The sequence below is a fragment of the Oncorhynchus clarkii genome, chromosome 11 (genome assembly GCF_045791955.1).
Source record: "Oncorhynchus clarkii lewisi isolate Uvic-CL-2024 chromosome 11, UVic_Ocla_1.0, whole genome shotgun sequence".
Taxonomy (NCBI): Eukaryota; Metazoa; Chordata; class Actinopteri; order Salmoniformes; family Salmonidae; genus Oncorhynchus; species Oncorhynchus clarkii.
This window is the reverse complement of record NC_092157.1, coordinates 17,330,885-17,348,761: the sequence shown is the minus strand read 5'-3', so window position 1 is coordinate 17,348,761 and position 17,877 is coordinate 17,330,885. Positions and strand designations below refer to the sequence as shown.

Genomic DNA, 17,877 nt, shown 5'->3' with positions numbered 1-17,877 from the left:
GTTGTTGCAGAGTGACTCACTAGTTTGTCGTGCATCTAGGTATTCTCGCAGTCAAAATTGATACAACACACATGGAGCCTAGCCTCCCACACATCTGTCCAACAGCAAAGCTAAATAAAAAACAATGTTTTTATAAAACTTGAAATAAAATGTAGTAAAGTGATCTAAAAACAATTCATCTTAATAGTATAATAACCTCTAATCAGGGAATGATTTAGAAGGGGTGCAATTAATTCAGGTAGATCAGAAAACCAGCAGGCTCAGGACCTTGTAGGGTAAGAGTTGAATACTCCCATCCTATATAAAGTAGGACAGACATTTGTTAATTTTGCTTTCACCCATCCTCAGTACAGCTGACAAGGAGAATAATTATGCACCCCACACAACACAGTTCATGTTTTATTTGAAAAGGCTTAGAACTCAGTGCTTACATGCTTTCGGACATGGAAAACAAAAGCAGAATCTCTTGATTTGAACAGAAAGATTTCACATGTGGTACATCAGAGAAACTCAGTAACAGCCCTCTGTGGGGACACTCAAATCAACTCCGACCCCCTAAACACTAGGCCCTAGTGGAGATCTGAGATGGTTGGATACATATGGTGATAGCGCCATCTTGCACATAGGTGGCTAGGGTGTAGGGGCTAGGAAGGGTTGATTTGGAATTGACAGTCTGCCCTTGGCTCCTCCAGGGCACCTGGAACGTGTAGTCTCTACACTGGCATGGTTAAAGTTCTTAGCTACTCAGAAAGAGATTTTTAAAGTTCATCTTTGCTCTGTGATAACTGTGTGGCGTGCTGTTCCAAGAACTTACTAAATCCTTCTATGGTTCTATCCCCACCCTCAAATTTGATTGGGCTCTGCTTGCTGTTGCTAGGTGCAAAGTAGATGGTAGGGAAGCCCTCTGTTTTATAGCTGTCGTGAGGCACGTCATTAGCCGTGGCATCCATTTTGGCAATGACCAGGTTCTTCTCGTTCTTGTATTTTTTGCCCAGGGCGGTGTAGTCAGGGTCCAGCTTCTTGCAGTGACCGCACCACGGGGCGTAGAACTCGATCAGGACGTCTTTCTTGGTATCCATGACAATGTCGTCGAAGGTCTTTCCAACCACTACCTTCACAGGGCCTTTGTTGTTCTTGGGCACCGGCTGGGATTTGATGACGGGCTTCAGTTTGCCTACAGAGAGGGAGAGACAAGAATGGACACAGACATGGTGACCAATGGACACTAATGTATAGTCCATTACACGATATTGGCAAAGACCTGTCACATACGGATGATATTTGGCTGGCTGCAGACAAGGTACTCAACTCAGGTTAATATGTAACTCAATACAACATCTTGTGGTTTAAAGTCGTGACATTTTATAACAATTGCTGTAAAGCTCACCTTTCTTAAAGGCCATGATGAATTCCCTCAGCACCTCAGAGTCAAACTCCTCAGGCTCCATGGCAAACTTCTTGCCACCATCTGCCAGAATCCCCACATTGACTTCCTCCCCGCTGTCGCTGAGCCCCAGGCTCTTCAGCTCATCTGAATAGTCCTCCTCGTCAGCGATTGCAAAGGTGTATTCCGGGAAATCCTTGGCCACCTCCAGAACCTTGCTCCTCCAGAATTGGGTGGCTAGAACAGAAATAGAAGGGGTTCAGACACGATGCATGAGATGAGCTGCAATTAACACCGTCAAGGTAGTCCAACCGCCGGTCCTGGAGGAGAGCTACTGGTAGTGCAGGCTTTTGTTCCAGCTCTTCAGCATGTCAAGAAAGGTATTATGGAAGCTACGCAGCTTTAGACAATATTCACAATCTAGGAAATAAGGGGTTGAGGACACTTGCCTTTCCTGAAGTCGAAGCCGAAGTCCACACCATAGTAGACAACGACCAGCGGTCTCTTAGTGTAGCGTTTAGCATCGTTGCTCTGTTTCCTGTGACCCACCAGTGGCAGGATGTGTTTCTTAAAAAAGTCCTGCACCTCAGACACCTCTGTGGAGTCCTGAAAAGGAGAGAGGCCAGGTTATGAGATCATACATTAAAACATGCACAAATTATTTCAGCATTTTCTTAGGTCAGGAGAGCATGCTTCATTGAAGTCTACTTGAGGTTAGACAAACACACACCTTGTGGACAGACTTACTTTGATGGTGAGCGTGTGTGAAGCTTTCTCATACTTGGACCTGAACTTCTCAGGCTGCACCATGACGACCTGGCCGTGGGAAGCCTTGAGGAGCTTGGCCAAGTCTGAACTGAAGGTATGGAGGAACTTGAAGTCCTCTCTAAGAACATGACCTGGGAGGACAGATAGGAGGGGAACACAGTACAATCACTATTGATCCCCTTTAGAAAGCCTCACCAGGAGCGCAGGAATTTCTTATACACCTTCAATACTAAACATATAGCATGCTATGTGTAGTCACTCAGGGTTTGTACAGACCGTGGCAAGTATTTATTTTCAAGGACCATCAATTTTTAAAAGTTCATCGCCACAACTTTCTGGGGAATCTTACAAGTTCTACTCAATAATGTTTTGTAGGGCTGTCCCAGACAAAAACATAAATAAACAAAAATTAAAATGTGGAGTTCCCTATATAGACACACCCTGTTTGAAGAAAATCTATACTGTAGGTAGGCTACTGAGCTCATCTTATGCTTTAAGCACACTGATTAAATAATCAAGACACAAATGACAGGGAGCAAGAGATCAAGATAGCCTAAACAGAAGAATGGTATACACACACACACACACCACACACCACACACACACACACAAAAATAACTGTTCCCGAACCTCTTCCAGCTGGCCTTGGCAGATTCTGCCAGTAAGCTCCTGAAGTTACCAGTAGGTAATGGCTACAGGGGTCATCAAATTTTTCAATTTAGAACACCAATTTATCTTACCATTTCTACCAAACTGCATGCCAGTTATGATTGTCATATGCACATTTCCATGTAACAGTTACATTTCATATACACTGCTCAAAAAAATAAAGGGAACACTTAAACACAATGTAACTCCAAGTCAATCACACTTCTGTGAAATCAAACTGTCCACTTAGGAAGCAACACTGATTGACAATAAATTTCACATGCTGTTGTGCAAATGGAAGACACAACAGATGGAAATTATAGGCAATTAGCAAGACACCCCCAATAAAGGAGTGGTTCTGCAAGTGGTGACCACAGACCACTTCTCAGATCCTATGCTTCCTGGCTGATGTTTGTCACTTTTGAATGCTGGTGGTACTTTCACTCTAGTGGTAGCATAAGACGGAGTCTACAACCGACACAAGTGGCTCAGGTAGTGCAGCTCATCCAGGATGGCACATAAATGAGAGCTGTGGCAAGGTGGTTTGCTGTGTCTGTCAGCGTAGTGTCCAGAGCATGGAGGCGCTACCAGGAGACAGGCCAACAACCCAGCAGCAGGACCGCTACCTCCGCCTTTGTGCAAGGAGGAGCAGGAGGAGCACTGCCAGAGACCTGCAAAATGACCTCCAGCAGGCCACAAATGTGCATGTGTCTGCTCAAATGGTCAGAAACAGACTCCATCAGGGTGGTATGAGGGCCCGACATCCACAGGTGGGGGTTGTGCTTACAGCCCAACACCATGCAGGACGTTTTGCATTTGCCAGAGAACACCAAGATTGGCAAATTCGCCACTGGCGCCCTATGCTCTTCACAGATGAAAGCAGGTTCACACTGAGCACATGTGACAGACGTGACAGAGTCTGGAGACGCTGTGGAGAACGTTCTGCTGCCTGCAACATCCTCCAGCATGACCGGTTTGGCAGTGGGTCAGTTGTGGGGTGGCATTTCTTTGGGGGGCCGCACAGCCCTCCATGTGCTCGCTAGAGGTAGCCTGACTGCCATTAGGTACCGAGGTGAGATCCTCAGACCCCTTGTGAGACCATATGCTGGTGCGGTTGGCTCTGGGTTCCTCCTAATGCAAGACAATGCTAGACCTCATGTGGCTGGAGTGTGTCAGCAGTTCCTGCAAGAGGAAGGCATCGATGCTATGGACTGTCCCGCCCGTTCCCCAGACCTGAATCCAATTGAGCACATCTGGGACATCATGTCTCGCCCCATCCACCAACGCCACGTTGCACCACAGACTGTCCAGGAGTTGGCGGATGCTTTTGTCCAGGAGTTGGCGGATGCTTTAGTCCAGGTCTGGGAGGAGATCCCTCAGGAGACCATCCGCCACCTCATCAGGAGCATGCCCAGGCATTGTAGGGAGGTCATACAGGCACGTGGAGGCCACACACACTACTGAGCCTCATTTTGACTTGTTTTAAGGACATTACATCAAAGTTGGATCAGCCTGTAGTGTGGTTTTCCACTAATTTTGAGTGAGACTCCAATTCCAGACCTCCATGGGTCGATAAATTTGATTTCCATTGATAATTTGTGTGATTTTGTTGTCAGCACATTCAACTATGTAAAGAAAAAAGTATTTAAGAATATTTCATTCATTCAGATCTAGGATGTTTTATTTTAGTGTTCCCTTTATTTTGAGCAGTGTATAATATCGTCTTCGTATCTGAAAATCATCATGTGGTTAATCAAAATTCTAAAAGTAACTTCTATTGTAAAAATAGCCTCCAGAAAGCCAACAAATAAAAACAGTGTAGCCTGCAGGTAGAAAATATCCTGATAAAAATAAATATCCTATGAATCACATTGGCTACGCATGGCCTGTCTACAAGGAACTTTAAACATTGTATCAACTAGGTCCAGCCTGAAGCTGGTGCTAGCAAACTTGCAATATTGTATAGAATATTCTGGGCCCTCAAGAGTTTCCTGTACCAGTGAGCTCTGCACTGACATAGCTGTAGGCTATTTGTGCAAGGGATAAGAAGTGATCAGGTAGGCCTATTCTATTACTTTTCCACCGGATCAGAGCATGACATTGCCTGCCTGCCCCCCGCCATCGTGCTGAGTGGTTATCAAAAGAGCTGGAACATTTTTACAAATTGACAATCATTCCTCAACGTAGTCCTTCTCAATGCATGTAAAAACAGATTTTGATTACGTGCCGTTTGAGGTGAAGAAACATTTGAGAATTCACCATCACTGTGGAGCTTAAGACAATCAGAAATACTATCAGATGGGCAAGTTTATTGGCCTACACTTTACATGCAGGCCAGGTCGCCTAGGCCTACCTCTATGGGTAATCTGGTGCGCGTCCTTACGCAACATTGACAAGAACGCTCCAACCCAAACACATAAACGGTATGAAAACTTGTTCCTCACAAGTGTAGCCTAGGTTGTGCAGTCCGCAAACGAAGTGTCCACTCAGACAATGACCCTGGGGCGGCAGGGTAGCCTAGTGGTTAGAGCGTTGGGCTAGTAACCGGAAGGTTGCAAGTTCAAATCCCCGAGCTGACAAGGTAAAAATCTGTCGTTCTGCCCCTGAACATGCAGTTAACCCACTGTTCCTAGGCCGTCATTGAAAATAAGAATTTGTTCTTAACTGACTTGCCTAGTTAAATAAAATAAAAAAAATAATACAAAAATAAATAAAAAAATACATTAACAAATTACTGTAACCAAACATTGTAGTTGAGAAATTCATGGTAAACTACTGGAGAGCCATCCTCACAGCAATGTATTAGTCCACTGAGACAGGCATTAATCAGACATGTGTCTCCTGTTATGCAGACCCCTTTACTTTTTCCACATTTTGTTAAATTAAAGCCTTATTCTAAAACGGATTAAATAAAAGTACCAACTTGAGACAATGTCAGATTTTCAAGGTATTCCAGTACCAAATTCAAGTACTTGACGCACCTTGTGTGCACCCTGCACTGTGTACACCAAAGCATTGAATACTTACAGGCCTCTAGGTAGAGGTCGTAGGTCGTATCCTGCTCCGAGGAAAACACACCCACTATGACAGCATCGTCACCATCTTTGATAAACTCTGACACCTGTTTCACCATCTGCACCTGCTTGGAGGGAGGCCCTGCCTGCTCGCTCATATAGTCAACAATTCCTACACAGAGAGAACACAGAATAGTTAGAACACTTGGCTATATCATTACAATGGTACACGTCCTAAAATCCATAATGTTAGCAGATATATTTAGTTATTGGGGAGTGTCTGAAAGTCTGAAGTGTGGACATACCACTCTTCTCTCTGGGTCCGTTGTAGTCGAAGGCCTTCCCCTTCCTGAAGATCTTGAGGGTGGGGTACCCCGACACCCCGAAACGGATGGCAATGTCCTTCTCCTGGGTGGCGTCTACCTTGGCCAGGGGGATGGGAGGAGAGCGCTGGCTCAGGTCCTTGGCTGCCTTCTCATACTCTGGAGCCAGCTGCTTACAGTGGCCACACCTGGAGGGACAGTTAAAACAGCACCATAACGCTTCGTTAGGCAGGAACAGTCAGAATAGCTTTATATGAAGCTTCATATAAAGCTATTCTCTCACCTCCACTCCTTTACTAGACAGAAAACACAAAGTGATATATTTCATGCGTCAGACCAGTGCAGATGAAGAGGAGACAAGGACATGAAGTGACTAGATCATTGAGATGCATCCTAAACGTTGACTGGAGGTGGATTGACTGACCATGGGGCGTAGAACTCCACCAGGATGATGTCAGCGTTGTTGACCACATCGTCAAAGCTGTCCTTGGTCAGCACCAGGGTTGCCTCAGGAGGGGGCTTCCAGTCTGGCTCGGCCACCTCCTTCACTTGAGCCACAATGGCTGAAACACAACCACAATTCCCACATTAATAGTGTTACTGAACTGAAACTGGAAGGGGGTTGCAATCCAGTCAGGTTACCTCTTTCACTCGAGCCACTATGACTGAAACACAACCACAGTTATAACATTACCAATGCTACTAAAAATGAAACTAAGATAGTAGCCTGTGTACCAGTCTGTTTCCGCTTTAGTCAAACAAGGCCAAGATGTACTAGCGTAGTCAAATATTGAAACAGAGACAGCCAGGCTACCAGCTCAGTCTTGTTAGTGGTTGTCCTACCCTGCTCATTCTTGGCGCCATCATACTCCACAGGCTCCCCCTTCTTCATGATCTTGAAGGTGGGATATCCCGACACCTCAAATCTACTTGCTAAGGAACTGGACTTCGTCGCATCCACCTTGGCCACAGGGATAGGGGGGTCATTCTCTTTCAGACTCTGGGCGATCTTCTCATACTCAGAAGCAAACTGCTTACAGTGGCCACACCTGGGAGAGGGGAGGAGAACAGATTAGAGAAGTGCCAATCAAGGGGAAAATGATTTCAATGGTGCATATATCCCATGCATTTGAGATGAAGGCCTTCCGGTTTTCACACCTCATTTTCGGCTACCAAGAGCTGCACAACAGATGTGGATGGACACGTCGCCAATGACTGACAAATATTGACTTCTTATTGTCAACTCTCCCATTACGCAAACTTACCATGGGGCATAGAACTCTACCAGCACAGTGTCCTTGCCCTCCATGAACGTGTCAAAGTTGTTGTCGGTCAGGACCAACACTCCGTTCTCATCCTTCACCTCTGTTCCATCATCCTCTTCATCGTCACTGTCATCAACCTCATCAACTTCTGCTACATCTGCAAACATCATTGATAACACTGAAATCAACAAAACATCTAGCAACAAGTCAGGACAGCGCAGTTGGGTTTGCGTTGCAACAAAACCTAGTTCTCAAACCCAGGGGAGCTTACAGCAGGCCCACCATTTGGGTTCTCAGCTGAAAGCATGGAACATACAATGAACAAAATTGCAACAATTTTTAAGATTTTACTGAGTTTGAGTTCCTTCTACTGTATGAACTGTAAATTGAAATAAATTCATTAGGCCCCAATCTATGGATTTCACATGACTGGGAAAATAGATACGCGTCTGTTGGTCACAGATCCCTTTAAAAAATGGTATGGTGGATCATAAAACCAGTCAGTATCTGGTGTGACCATTTCAGGATCTCATCACAGTATCTGTGCACTCAAATTGTCATTGATAAAATGCAACTGTTTGTTGTCCATTGCTTATGCCTGCCCATTCCATAACCCCACCGTGGGACACTCTGTTCACAACATCAGCAACCTTCTCACCCACACAACACCATACACGCCGTCTGCATTCTGCCCATTACAGTTGAAACCGTGATTCATCTGTGAAAAGCACACTTCTCCAGCATGCCAGTGGCCATCGAAGATGAGCATTTGCCCACTGAAGTCAGTTACAATGTTGAACTGCAGTCAGGTCAAGACCCTGGTGAGGACGACGAGCACGTAGATGAGCTTCCCTGAGACTGTTTCTGACAGTTTGTGCAGAAATTCTTTGGTTGTGCAAACCCACAGTTGTATCAGCTGTCCGGGTTGCTTGCCAGACGATCCCACACCTGAAGAAGCCAGCTGTGGTCCTGGGCTGGCATGGTTACACATGTTCTGCAGTTTGGACATACTGCCAAATTCTCTAAAATGTTGGAAGTGGCTTATTGAAGAGAAATTAACATTAAATTATCTGGCAACATCTCTCGTGAAATTCCTGCAGTCTGCATGCCAAATCGCACACTCCCTCATCTTGAGACATCTGAGGCATTGTGTTGTGTGACAACTGCACATTTTAGAGTGGCCTTTTATTTTCCCCAGCACAAGGTGCACCTGTGTATTGGTAGTGATATACCACACCTGTCCGGTGGATGGATTACACTGAGTACAGTAATTGTATCTTTAGTATTAGAAATGTTTGTCATTCCTATAGCAGTTAAGTTCCAAATCTTTCCAAAACTGTATCGCGTGCAGGGTGTATTTGCGTTTAAACTGAGCATTTGTGCAGCGTCGGGGCACTTTCCTCACAAGGTTAAATAAATGGGATGTCCAATGACCCAATGTTATGCAATTAGTCATGATAAGAGCTAAACAAAACCACGCTGTAACGTTACGGAGTACGCACAACATTCTATAAAAGCTAGCCAGCAGTTAATAATTAGCTATCTAGTCACCCAACTAGCTCGCGAATACGAGTTGACTGGCTAATTATAACGACAGAAGCCAGCTAGCTAGCGTGTACACGAACTGGCAAACTTAATTCATTACTAGTTAACGTTAGCTAACTACTTACCATCTTCTTCACATTGGATAACAGTGGCAAAGTGGGCAACGCCAAGCAAGACAATTAGCAGCAGCGCTATCTTCTTCATTGTCAGGTTTTCCAATGGGATGCTAACCGTGTAACGAGTGAGACTTCTCCCTTTAAGCTAGTAACTGATGAATATAATCACATGGGTCTATTATTAGCAATCTCCGTAGCGCTTGATCATTCCTGAAGTGAAGTTAAACTGATCTTTGGCTTGTGGCTTCATACAAACTAGAAAGACTTCAGAAATCACGCTCCCCACCTCCCGAAATTGAATTTGTCTGACTTGCCACGTTCTAATTGGCTGTCATCGTCGGTTTTCCTCCAATTGCGTACCGCCACTTAACTCCTGGATCCTGACGTTCGAGGGTGCCATTGGATAGTTTACCAATTATTGTAATGTCATTGGCCTGAATAGACTACTGTTTTTCAACAGTGAGTGAACAGTAAAACAAGAAAAAGTTGTACTAGTACTTTTGATATCAACAGGATCATGAAGAGGTTAATTTATTTATTGTGCAAGGACGTCTCTGGATTGCTGCAACAATGCAACTGTCCTGTAAACACATTAGTTAGTCAGTGAGCCATGTTGTAATGTTCCTTCTTTAAAGAAACTGTGCGCTCCCCTCACCGTATCCTGCATACCATTTATTTGAGAATGTATTTTACACACCATTTATTTATTTGTTTTACAACCAGGGCACATTGTTAATTTAATGTTTTTGAAAATAGACATGGTGACACAAGCAGTGGCCTACTGAATACTTGTAATTAAGCTTGATTCTCTCCACACAGAGTATTTAAACATGTTTTTTTCACAATATCCCTCTTGAATAGCATATTGATGAAGATAATTCATTATTTCATCCATTCATTCATTAGACTCGACATACAGTGTCAACCCCAGCACTGTCTGACTGTCCCTAGGAATCCCTCCTCTTCTGGCTCAGTCTCCGGGCTCCCATGGACCATAACCTCCACCACAGCCCTCCGTGGCCCTCCATGGCCCTCCATCACCCCAGAAGCAGTGGTATATCTGGAGCTGGGCCCTTCTACTGTAGCCCATTGGGTGTTTCTGGGACTTCTGTGGCTCTTCTTACCAGACCGACCGACAGTGGTCCAGTGGCTGATCTGATTCTCCAGAACCACAGTCTTAACCAGCTGATTATCTATCCAGCCTGTTAGGCTCTGGATCTGAGGCATGTTGTCCCATGTCCGAGCCTCAGCTAGGTGCACCGAATCTGGGGAGGAGAGGTAGCTTGGCCCCCCTATGGAGGTGGAGATCTGGAGGTTTCTGTCTGATGGGTGCTCTCGGGAGATCCACCCTGGTGCTCCACTATGCAGGGGACTGACGGATGGCCCAACCCTACTTGAGAGTCCCCCAGCTGGGGCCGGGGTCTGCCTCCTCTGGCCTGACTGCTGCAGATGGTGGAGGGTCTCCAACTCAAGCTGAGACCTGGGATGGAAATAAAAACGTTTTTTTAACAACCCAGGCCATCTGAGTGACTTAGGGCTATGCTAGCTAACTGAGCTAAAGCCTAAACATAAACTCAAATAATCAAGTAGTCACTGGGCGAACATAGTTCAGTGAATCATCTCTGCCATTCTATGGCAGGCTTATGCTGTTTTTGATGTGAATTATATTTAGTTGTGGTTTTACCTGTAGTGGTGTGCGTCAGGTGAGTGTTCCCTGGAGGTCAGTGGGAGGTTGGTGATGTCAGGGGGATCATTGAGAAGTGTTTCTTCAGTCACGTGTGCTGTTTCACTGGCAGCAGAGCGCTACAAAAGAAACGCACACCTTAAAACTGTGCTGGAATCAGGGACAGCTCATGAGATGGTGGTCAGTTCAAATTGAAAGTGGGACATGTCTAAGTAACTCCACCTAGATTGCTTCACAGAGGCTTACATAATCAAAGGTTATGCCTAAATCATATATACACTGGCAGGTTGGTTCAGACAGTGTGGGTGTGCCCACCTGTGAGGCCAGGCTGGAGGGGCTCTGGGTGGGGGAGAAGATATCTTTAGGATGTAGGGTGTGGTGCAGACTGTTAGAGAGGGCATTTAGTCTAAACTGCAGCTCATCCACCAGGCTCTCAAATTCCTCCAGGTAAAAACTCTGAGGAGAAAAAAATATATATCAGCCAGTTAACCCCTTCCATACCTCAATCTAAACCACAAGGTTGTTCTCTGCTTTCATTGACAGTCAAAGCAAGGCAGTCCTATCTTCAAAACTATCTTTAGCATGGAGGTCAAAGGTCACTCACTCTCCTGTGGGCATGGCTATCTGTCCATCTCTGTCTGCGTTGGCCAATGAGCACAGCTGCCCGACCCCTGACGTAGCCAACCACGTCACAGAGAGTCAGTAGGCTCCTCCTCCTACCAGCTAGTTTAGCAGCTCTCACTAACGAGGAGACGATTCCAGTCAACTAGAGACACAGACACAGACAGACAGACAGACAGACAGACAGACAGACAGACAGACAGACAGAGGGTTTACAGCAGACAGATGTAGCTTGCTAGGGCTGGATAAAGCAACAACAAAGTACAGGGTGATGTATACACACAGTACTGTAGGGTAGACTACGTGTATGTTTGTTGTCTCTGGATCGCCTTGGAAACTAGTTGATTTATGTCAAGGATTTTATCAAACACAAATGTTTAAAAACAGTATTATAAAAAGTTTTTAAAAACAGTGTTATAAAAAGTGTTTAAAAACATTATTATAAAAAGTGTTTAAAAACTGTCACAACTTCCGCCGAAGTCAGCTCCTCTCCTTGTTCGGGCGGCGTTCGGCGTATTTATTCCTCTGTTCCCCCTCATGTTTTTGTGTAAGATTGTTTGTGTTACGTGTTTGTTGTTGATGCGCCAGACTGGTTTGTTTTTCCCGTGGTATTTCACGAAGATGTTAATTGTTAAACATAATTATTGTGACTGTTTTTGCGCGTTTTGCACTTTTGCTCACAAATCTCTGCTCTCCTGCACCGGACTTCGCTACCAGTACACACACACACCTTACAAAAACAGTATTATTAAAAGTGTTTCAAAAAGTTTAATGAGTACCACTGCTGTCCAGGCCACAGTGAGGGTGAGACAGAGAGCTCCATGGTAGAAAGACAGGCTGTTGGGGCTGTGGAGCTGTTGGGGCTGAGAGGCCACGGGCAGGGAGTGGGCCCGGGAGCCCAGTTGGCCCCTGGAGAGAGACAGGAGTGTGAAGACGGAGTGGGGCAGGGAGCTGGACCCCCAGGACCTCCTCAGGAGCAGCAGGTTTCCCACAGAGGACAGGGCCACCAACAGGACAACTCCTGACAGCTGGGGACAGAATAGAAATGGCATCAGGACACACTCTAGAAACAAAGTGTGAATTTTAACCAACTAACTTTTACCTGAAGTACTGAACTGTTACTTGAAACTTCTTTAAAAAACATTTAAAATAGGATTATTATATTTTAAATAGTTTCCATGCAGACTGTTTGTAGTTAAGGTAGAAGGTGAAAGGTTGCAGTGTCTGTGGGTTGTTTACCATTGGCCAGAGAAGTCTGGAGAAGGCGAGTCTGAGTAGAGTCACTGAGGCGGCCATGGTTCTGTTAACCCCCGACAAACACATACACCGCACCACCAGGAGGAAGAGCAGTATGCCACGCAGTGTATGGGTGTGCTGGAGATACAGAGGACTCATCATCATCATCATCATCATCCTCATCATTATCATACACACATACACCTCACTCTCTCCCATTCTCACCTGTTCCCAGGTAGACAGTAAGCTGACATCCACATGCATCCTGAAGTCGTGTCGCTGCAACAGGTCAACGACCTCCAGAGTCAGAATGGACTGATAGATGTAGCAGATGTAGTACACCAGGGTTACCAGGAGTATACTAGCCTGGAGGGAGACAGAGAGGTGTTACCAGGAGTATACTAGCCTGGAGGGAGACAGAAGGTGTTACCAGGAGTATACTAGCCTGGAGGGAGACAGAGAGGTGTTACCAGGAGTATACTAGCCTGGAGGGAGACAGAGAGGTGTTACCAGGAGTATACTAGCCTGGAGGGAGACAGAGAGGTGTTACCAGGAGTATACTAGCCTGGAGGGAGACAGAGAGGTGTTACCAGGAGTATACTGACCTGGAGGGAGACAGATAAGTGTTACCAGGAGTATACTGACCTGGAGGGAAACAGAGAGAATTGTTACCAGAAGTATACTGACCTGGAGGGAGACAGAGAGAAGGGTTACCAGGAGTATACTAGCCTGGAGGGAGACAGAGAGGTGTTACCAGGAGTATACTAGCCTGGAGGGAGACAGAGAGGTGTTACCAGGAATATACTAGCCTGGAGGGAGACAGAGAGGTGTTACCAGGAGTATACTAGCCTGGAGGGAGACAGAGAGGTGTTACCAGGAGTATACTAGCCTGGAGGGAGACAGAAGGTGTTACCAGGAGTATACTAGCCTGGAGGGAGACAGAGAGGTGTTACCAGGAGTATACTAGCCTGGAGGGAGACAGAGAGGTGTTACCAGGAGTATACTAGCCTGGAGGGAGACAGAGAGGTGTTACCAGGAGTATACTAGCCTGGAGGGAGACAGAGAGGTGTTACCAGGAGTATACTGACCTGGAGGGAGACAGATAAGTGTTACCAGGAGTATATTAGCCTGGAGGGAGACAGAGAGGTGTTACCAGGAGTATACTGACCTGGAGGGAAACAGAGATAATTGTTACCAGAAGTATACTGACCTGGAGGGAGACAGAGAGAAGGGTTACCAGGAGTATACTGACCTGGAGGGAGACAGAGAGAAGTGTTACCAGGAGTATACTGACCTGGAGGGAGACAGAGAGAAGAGTTACCAGGAGTATACTGACCTGGAGGGAGACAGAGAGAAGTGTTACCAGGAGTATACTGACCTGGAGGGAGACAGAGAGGTGTTACCATGAGTATACTGACCTGGAGGGAGACAGAGAGGTGTTACCAGGAGTATAATGGCCTGGAGGGAGACAGAGAGGTGTTACCAGGAGTATAATGGCCTGGAGGGAGACAGAGAGGTGTTACCAGGAGTATAATGGCCTGGAGGGAGACAGAGAGGTGTTACCAGGAGTATACTGACCTGGAGGGAGACAGAGAGAAGGGTTACCAGGAGTATACTGACCTGGAGGGAGACAGAGAGAAGGGTTACCAGGAGTATACTGACCTGGAGGGAGACAGAGAGAAGGGTTACCAGGAGTATACTGACCTGGAGGGAGACAGAGAGAAGGGCAAACTGACCTATTATTCCTAAACAAACAGAAAGAAAATTCCTACTGAGAGAAATGTTTGTAGGGTATAAAGTTCAGTGTGGTTTGCTTAGTACTGAGTATGAAGAGGCTAGCTTGAGCTAGAGAACTCAAGACAACTACAGTGAGCAAACCCACATTTACAGAGAATGTATTGCTGTATATACTGTATGAGAGAAGGGAGGGGGTTCTCTCTCACCTGGAGCCAACTCTGGGGGTCTCTCAAGTATCCCAGCATGCCTTTTTCTCCAGCAGAACAGATCTGGAGGGCGAGCTGGACCAGAGAGACGAGGAGGAAAAGGAGCTGGAGAGATGAAGGCAAACAAAGCTACAGCTCATATTCACCTTCAGATATCATTGGCCTTCATGTCTGAGATAAGACTAATAGAATGGGCCTTTGTTCTAGCTCAGCTCACAATTCACTGCTCATAGTTCACTTCTCACTGCTTGTTGCTAGTAGTCCTGTGTGACAGCGGATGGAAGACCAGACCCTATCTGACTGAATGTGGGGGGTTGTCGTGGAGGGAATAGATCAGGGGTGGGAAAACTCCTGCGCGTGAGCCCATTCAATCCGGGCCGCAGGAGGTTTGAGTAAACACATAATATACAGTACCAGTCAAAAGTTTGGACAACCCTACTCATTCAAGGATTTTTCTTTATTTTTAGTATTTTCTACATTATAGAATAATAATGAAGACATCAAAACGATGAAATAACACATATGGAATCATGTAGTAACCAAAGAAGTGTTAAACAATTCAAAATATATTTCATATTTGAGATGATTCCAAGTAGCCACCCTTTGCCTTGATGACAGCTTTGCACACTCATGAGGTGTTGGAACGCATTTCAATTAACAGGTGTGCCTTGTTAAAAGTTCATATACGGACTTTCTTTCCTTCTTAATGCGTTTGAGCCAATCAGTTGTGTTGTGACAAGGTAGGGGGGGTATACAGAAGATAGCCCTATTTGGTAAAAGACCAAGTCCATGTTATGGCAAAAACAGCTCCAATAAGCAAAGAGAAACAACAGTCCATCTTTACTTTAAGGCATGAAGGTCAGTCAATGCGGAACATTTCAAGAACTTTTAAAGTTTCTTCGAGTGCAGTCGCAAAAACTATCAAGAACTATGATGAAACTGGCTCTCATGAGGACCGTCACAGGAAAGGAAAACCCAGAGTTACCTCTGCTGCAGAGGATAAGTTCATTGAGTTAAATGCACCTTAGATTGCACCCCAAATAAATGCCTCACAGAGTTCAAGTAACAGACACATCTCAACATCAACTGTTCAGAGGAGACTGTGGGAATCAGGCCTTCATGGCTGAATGGCTGCAAAGAAACCACTACTATGGAAATGCAATCCTGTTTGTTTTTCAACAGGATAATGACCCAACACACCTCCAGGCTGTATAAGGGCGATTTAATCAAGAAGGAGAGTGATGGAGTGCTGCATCTGATGACCTGGCCTACACAATCACCCAACCTCAACCCAATTGCGATGGTTTGGGATGAGTTGGAGCGTTAGAGGATGGGGCTAGGGACTAGGAGTGTTATGGTGTTACCTGACATGCCATACTGAAGTAGTCCCATACAGTAAGTGAATGGTAGACCCTAGCTGACTGGACACGGGCGGAGGTGTGCAAAGCTCCACCAGGTAATCTCTCGGCCATCAGGTTCACACTGTTGAACAGGTTGGTGGGGGGGTTGTAGAGGGTGAACTGGGTTGCCATGGCTACCGTTAGTCTGTCCAGCCAGCCAGCGGACCTCAGGGATTCTAGCCTGGACACAAACTCTGACCTGGGCGTTAATTAGAGAAGAGAGGACAGGGTGACATCAGCAACATGGTTTCTGTTATCATAGACTAAGCTCAGGTGTGTGTTGTAGAATAGGTGAACAGACATTTAAAAAAGCTATTTAACCTTTATTTACCTAGGCAAGTCAGTTAACAACAAATTCTTATTTACAATGACGGCCTACAACGGCCAAACCAGTACGACGCTGGGCCAATTGTGCGCCGTCCTATTGGACTCCCAATCACGGCCGGTTATGATACAGCCTGGTGATACATACATGATGTGAAAAAAGTTCAAGTCTGTTTACTCATGTACATGGTAGTTTCTTTGAGATAATGGTGCTGAGTGGTTGTGTTGTGTTCTGACCGTGTTAGACCCAGTCGTACTGTGGTCCCAGTTCCTGTGTAACACTGGAGTTGACCGCAGAGACGAAGTCCGACCTCCATGGGTAACGCCATCCCAGAGACTCTTTCCGTGAGGCATTCTGGGAACAAGGTCGCCATTACAGGAGGCACCTGAGGGGAGGTCAGAGGTTAGTTATGGGTTCACCCAGCAGGATACATTTAGCTATCAAACACACAGACAATAACTTAATTTTCTAGTTTCTAAAGAAAGTAGACCACTCACAGCAAAATTAAATGTAGAATACATAGACATTATGATTCCACATTGCACAGACAGTAAAATCTGAGCTGTACTGCAATACTGTGTATGTAACACCTACATGTTTCAAGCAGACCACCATAGTCCCTGTGCCCAAGAACGCCAAGTTAACCTGTCTAAATTCAACAAGCTCTCACAGTCTCACATCAGAATTTGACATTCATCTGCGTTTCTGAAATGCCAAATTTGAAGTTGTTCCAAACGTAAAATATCGAAGTGTTTAAGGATAAGTTTAGGCATCAACTCCGAATTCTTAAGGTTAGGTATTAACTCTGAATGGTGAAGGTAAGGGTTTAAGGTTATGTATTAACTCTGAATGGTGAAGGTAAGGGTTAAGGGTATGTATTAACTCTGAATGGTGAAGGTAAGGGTTTAAGGTTATGTATTAACTCTGAATGGTGAAGGTAAGGGTTAAGGGTATGTATTAACTCTGAATGGTGAAGGTAAGGGTTTAAGGTTATGTATTAACTCTGAATGGTGAAGGTAAGGGTTAAGGGTATGTATTAACTCTGAATGGTGAAGGTAAGGGTTAAGGGTATGTATTAACTCTGAATGGTGAAGGTAAGGGTTAAGGTTAGGTATTAACTCTGAATGGTGAAGGTAAGGGATAAGGTTTGGTATTAACTCTGAATGGTGAAGGTAAGGGTTAAGGTTAGGTATTAACTCTGAATGGTGAAGGTAAGGGTTAAGGTTAGGTATTAACTCTGAATAGTGAAGGTAAGGGTTAAGGTTAGGTATTAACTCTGAATGGTGAAGGTAAGGGTTAAGGTTAGGTATTAACTCTGAATAGTGAAGGTAAGGGATAAGGTTTGGTATTAACTCTGAATGGTGAAGGTAAGGGATAAGGTTTCGGATAGGCCAAAAACAACTTTCTATGTATTTGAACATGCAACCATTGGCACCAAAGGCAATACTGAAACCTGCTTGAAGGTAAGAGCGCTCACTGTTGCCCCTAGTGGCCAGTTACCAAGTCATCTCCCGACGTCCTCATACATTGATGGTCGTCGAATACTGACTTGTATCATGGGTGACCTGGCTGCTAAATGACTATCGCCCCATAGCACTCACATCT

At 45.3% G+C, this 17,877-nt stretch overlaps 2 protein-coding genes across 2 annotated transcripts; both read right to left on the bottom strand.

Annotated features, from left to right (window-relative positions):
• Nucleotides 1–386: 386 nt before the first annotated feature.
• LOC139420309 (protein disulfide isomerase family A, member 4) lies at nt 387–9,399 on the bottom strand. Its single transcript, XM_071170256.1, has 10 exons — nt 9,073–9,399; nt 7,403–7,559; nt 6,981–7,186; nt 6,562–6,700; nt 6,120–6,325; nt 5,828–5,986; nt 2,132–2,283; nt 1,834–1,990; nt 1,388–1,621; nt 387–1,174 (listed from the first exon to the last, which is right to left on the bottom strand). Exons 1-10 carry the CDS (start codon nt 9,149–9,151, stop codon nt 759–761), a joined length of 1,905 nt encoding a protein of 634 aa, XP_071026357.1. The 5' UTR covers nt 9,152–9,399; the 3' UTR covers nt 387–758.
• Nucleotides 9,400–9,984: 585 nt separating this feature from the next.
• LOC139420548 (polycystin-1-like protein 1) lies at nt 9,985–14,845 on the bottom strand. The gene is made up of 8 exons (XM_071170742.1): nt 14,548–14,845; nt 12,830–12,970; nt 12,608–12,742; nt 12,148–12,396; nt 11,352–11,513; nt 11,063–11,203; nt 10,748–10,866; nt 9,985–10,543 (listed from the first exon to the last, which is right to left on the bottom strand). The coding sequence occupies exons 1-8, from the start codon at nt 14,584–14,586 to the stop codon at nt 9,985–9,987; spliced, it is 1,545 nt and encodes a 514-aa protein (XP_071026843.1). The 5' UTR covers nt 14,587–14,845.
• Nucleotides 14,846–17,877: the final 3,032 nt, after the last annotated feature.

Excerpts from the sequence above, each read along its gene's own strand:
- LOC139420309 (XM_071170256.1), bottom strand. The coding sequence starts at position 9,151 with ATGAAGAAGATAGCGCTGCTGCTAATTGTCTTGCTTGGCGTTGCCCAC. Across the intron at positions 7,187-7,402 it reads GTAGAGTTCTATGCCCCATG|GTGTGGCCACTGTAAGCAGT; the intron begins GTAAGTTTGCGT and ends CCCCTCTCCCAG. Across the intron at positions 6,326-6,561 it reads GTGGAGTTCTACGCCCCATG|GTGTGGCCACTGTAAGCAGC; the intron begins GTCAGTCAATCC and ends CTGTCCCTCCAG.
- LOC139420548 (XM_071170742.1), bottom strand. The coding sequence starts at position 14,586 with ATGCTGGGATACTTGAGAGACCCCCAGAGTTGGCTCCAG. Across the intron at positions 11,204-11,351 it reads ATAGCCATGCCCACAGGAGA|AGTTTTTACCTGGAGGAATT; the intron begins GTGAGTGACCTT and ends TTTTCTCCTCAG. Across the intron at positions 10,544-10,747 it reads CCTGACGCACACCACTACAG|GTCTCAGCTTGAGTTGGAGA; the intron begins GTAAAACCACAA and ends TTTCCATCCCAG.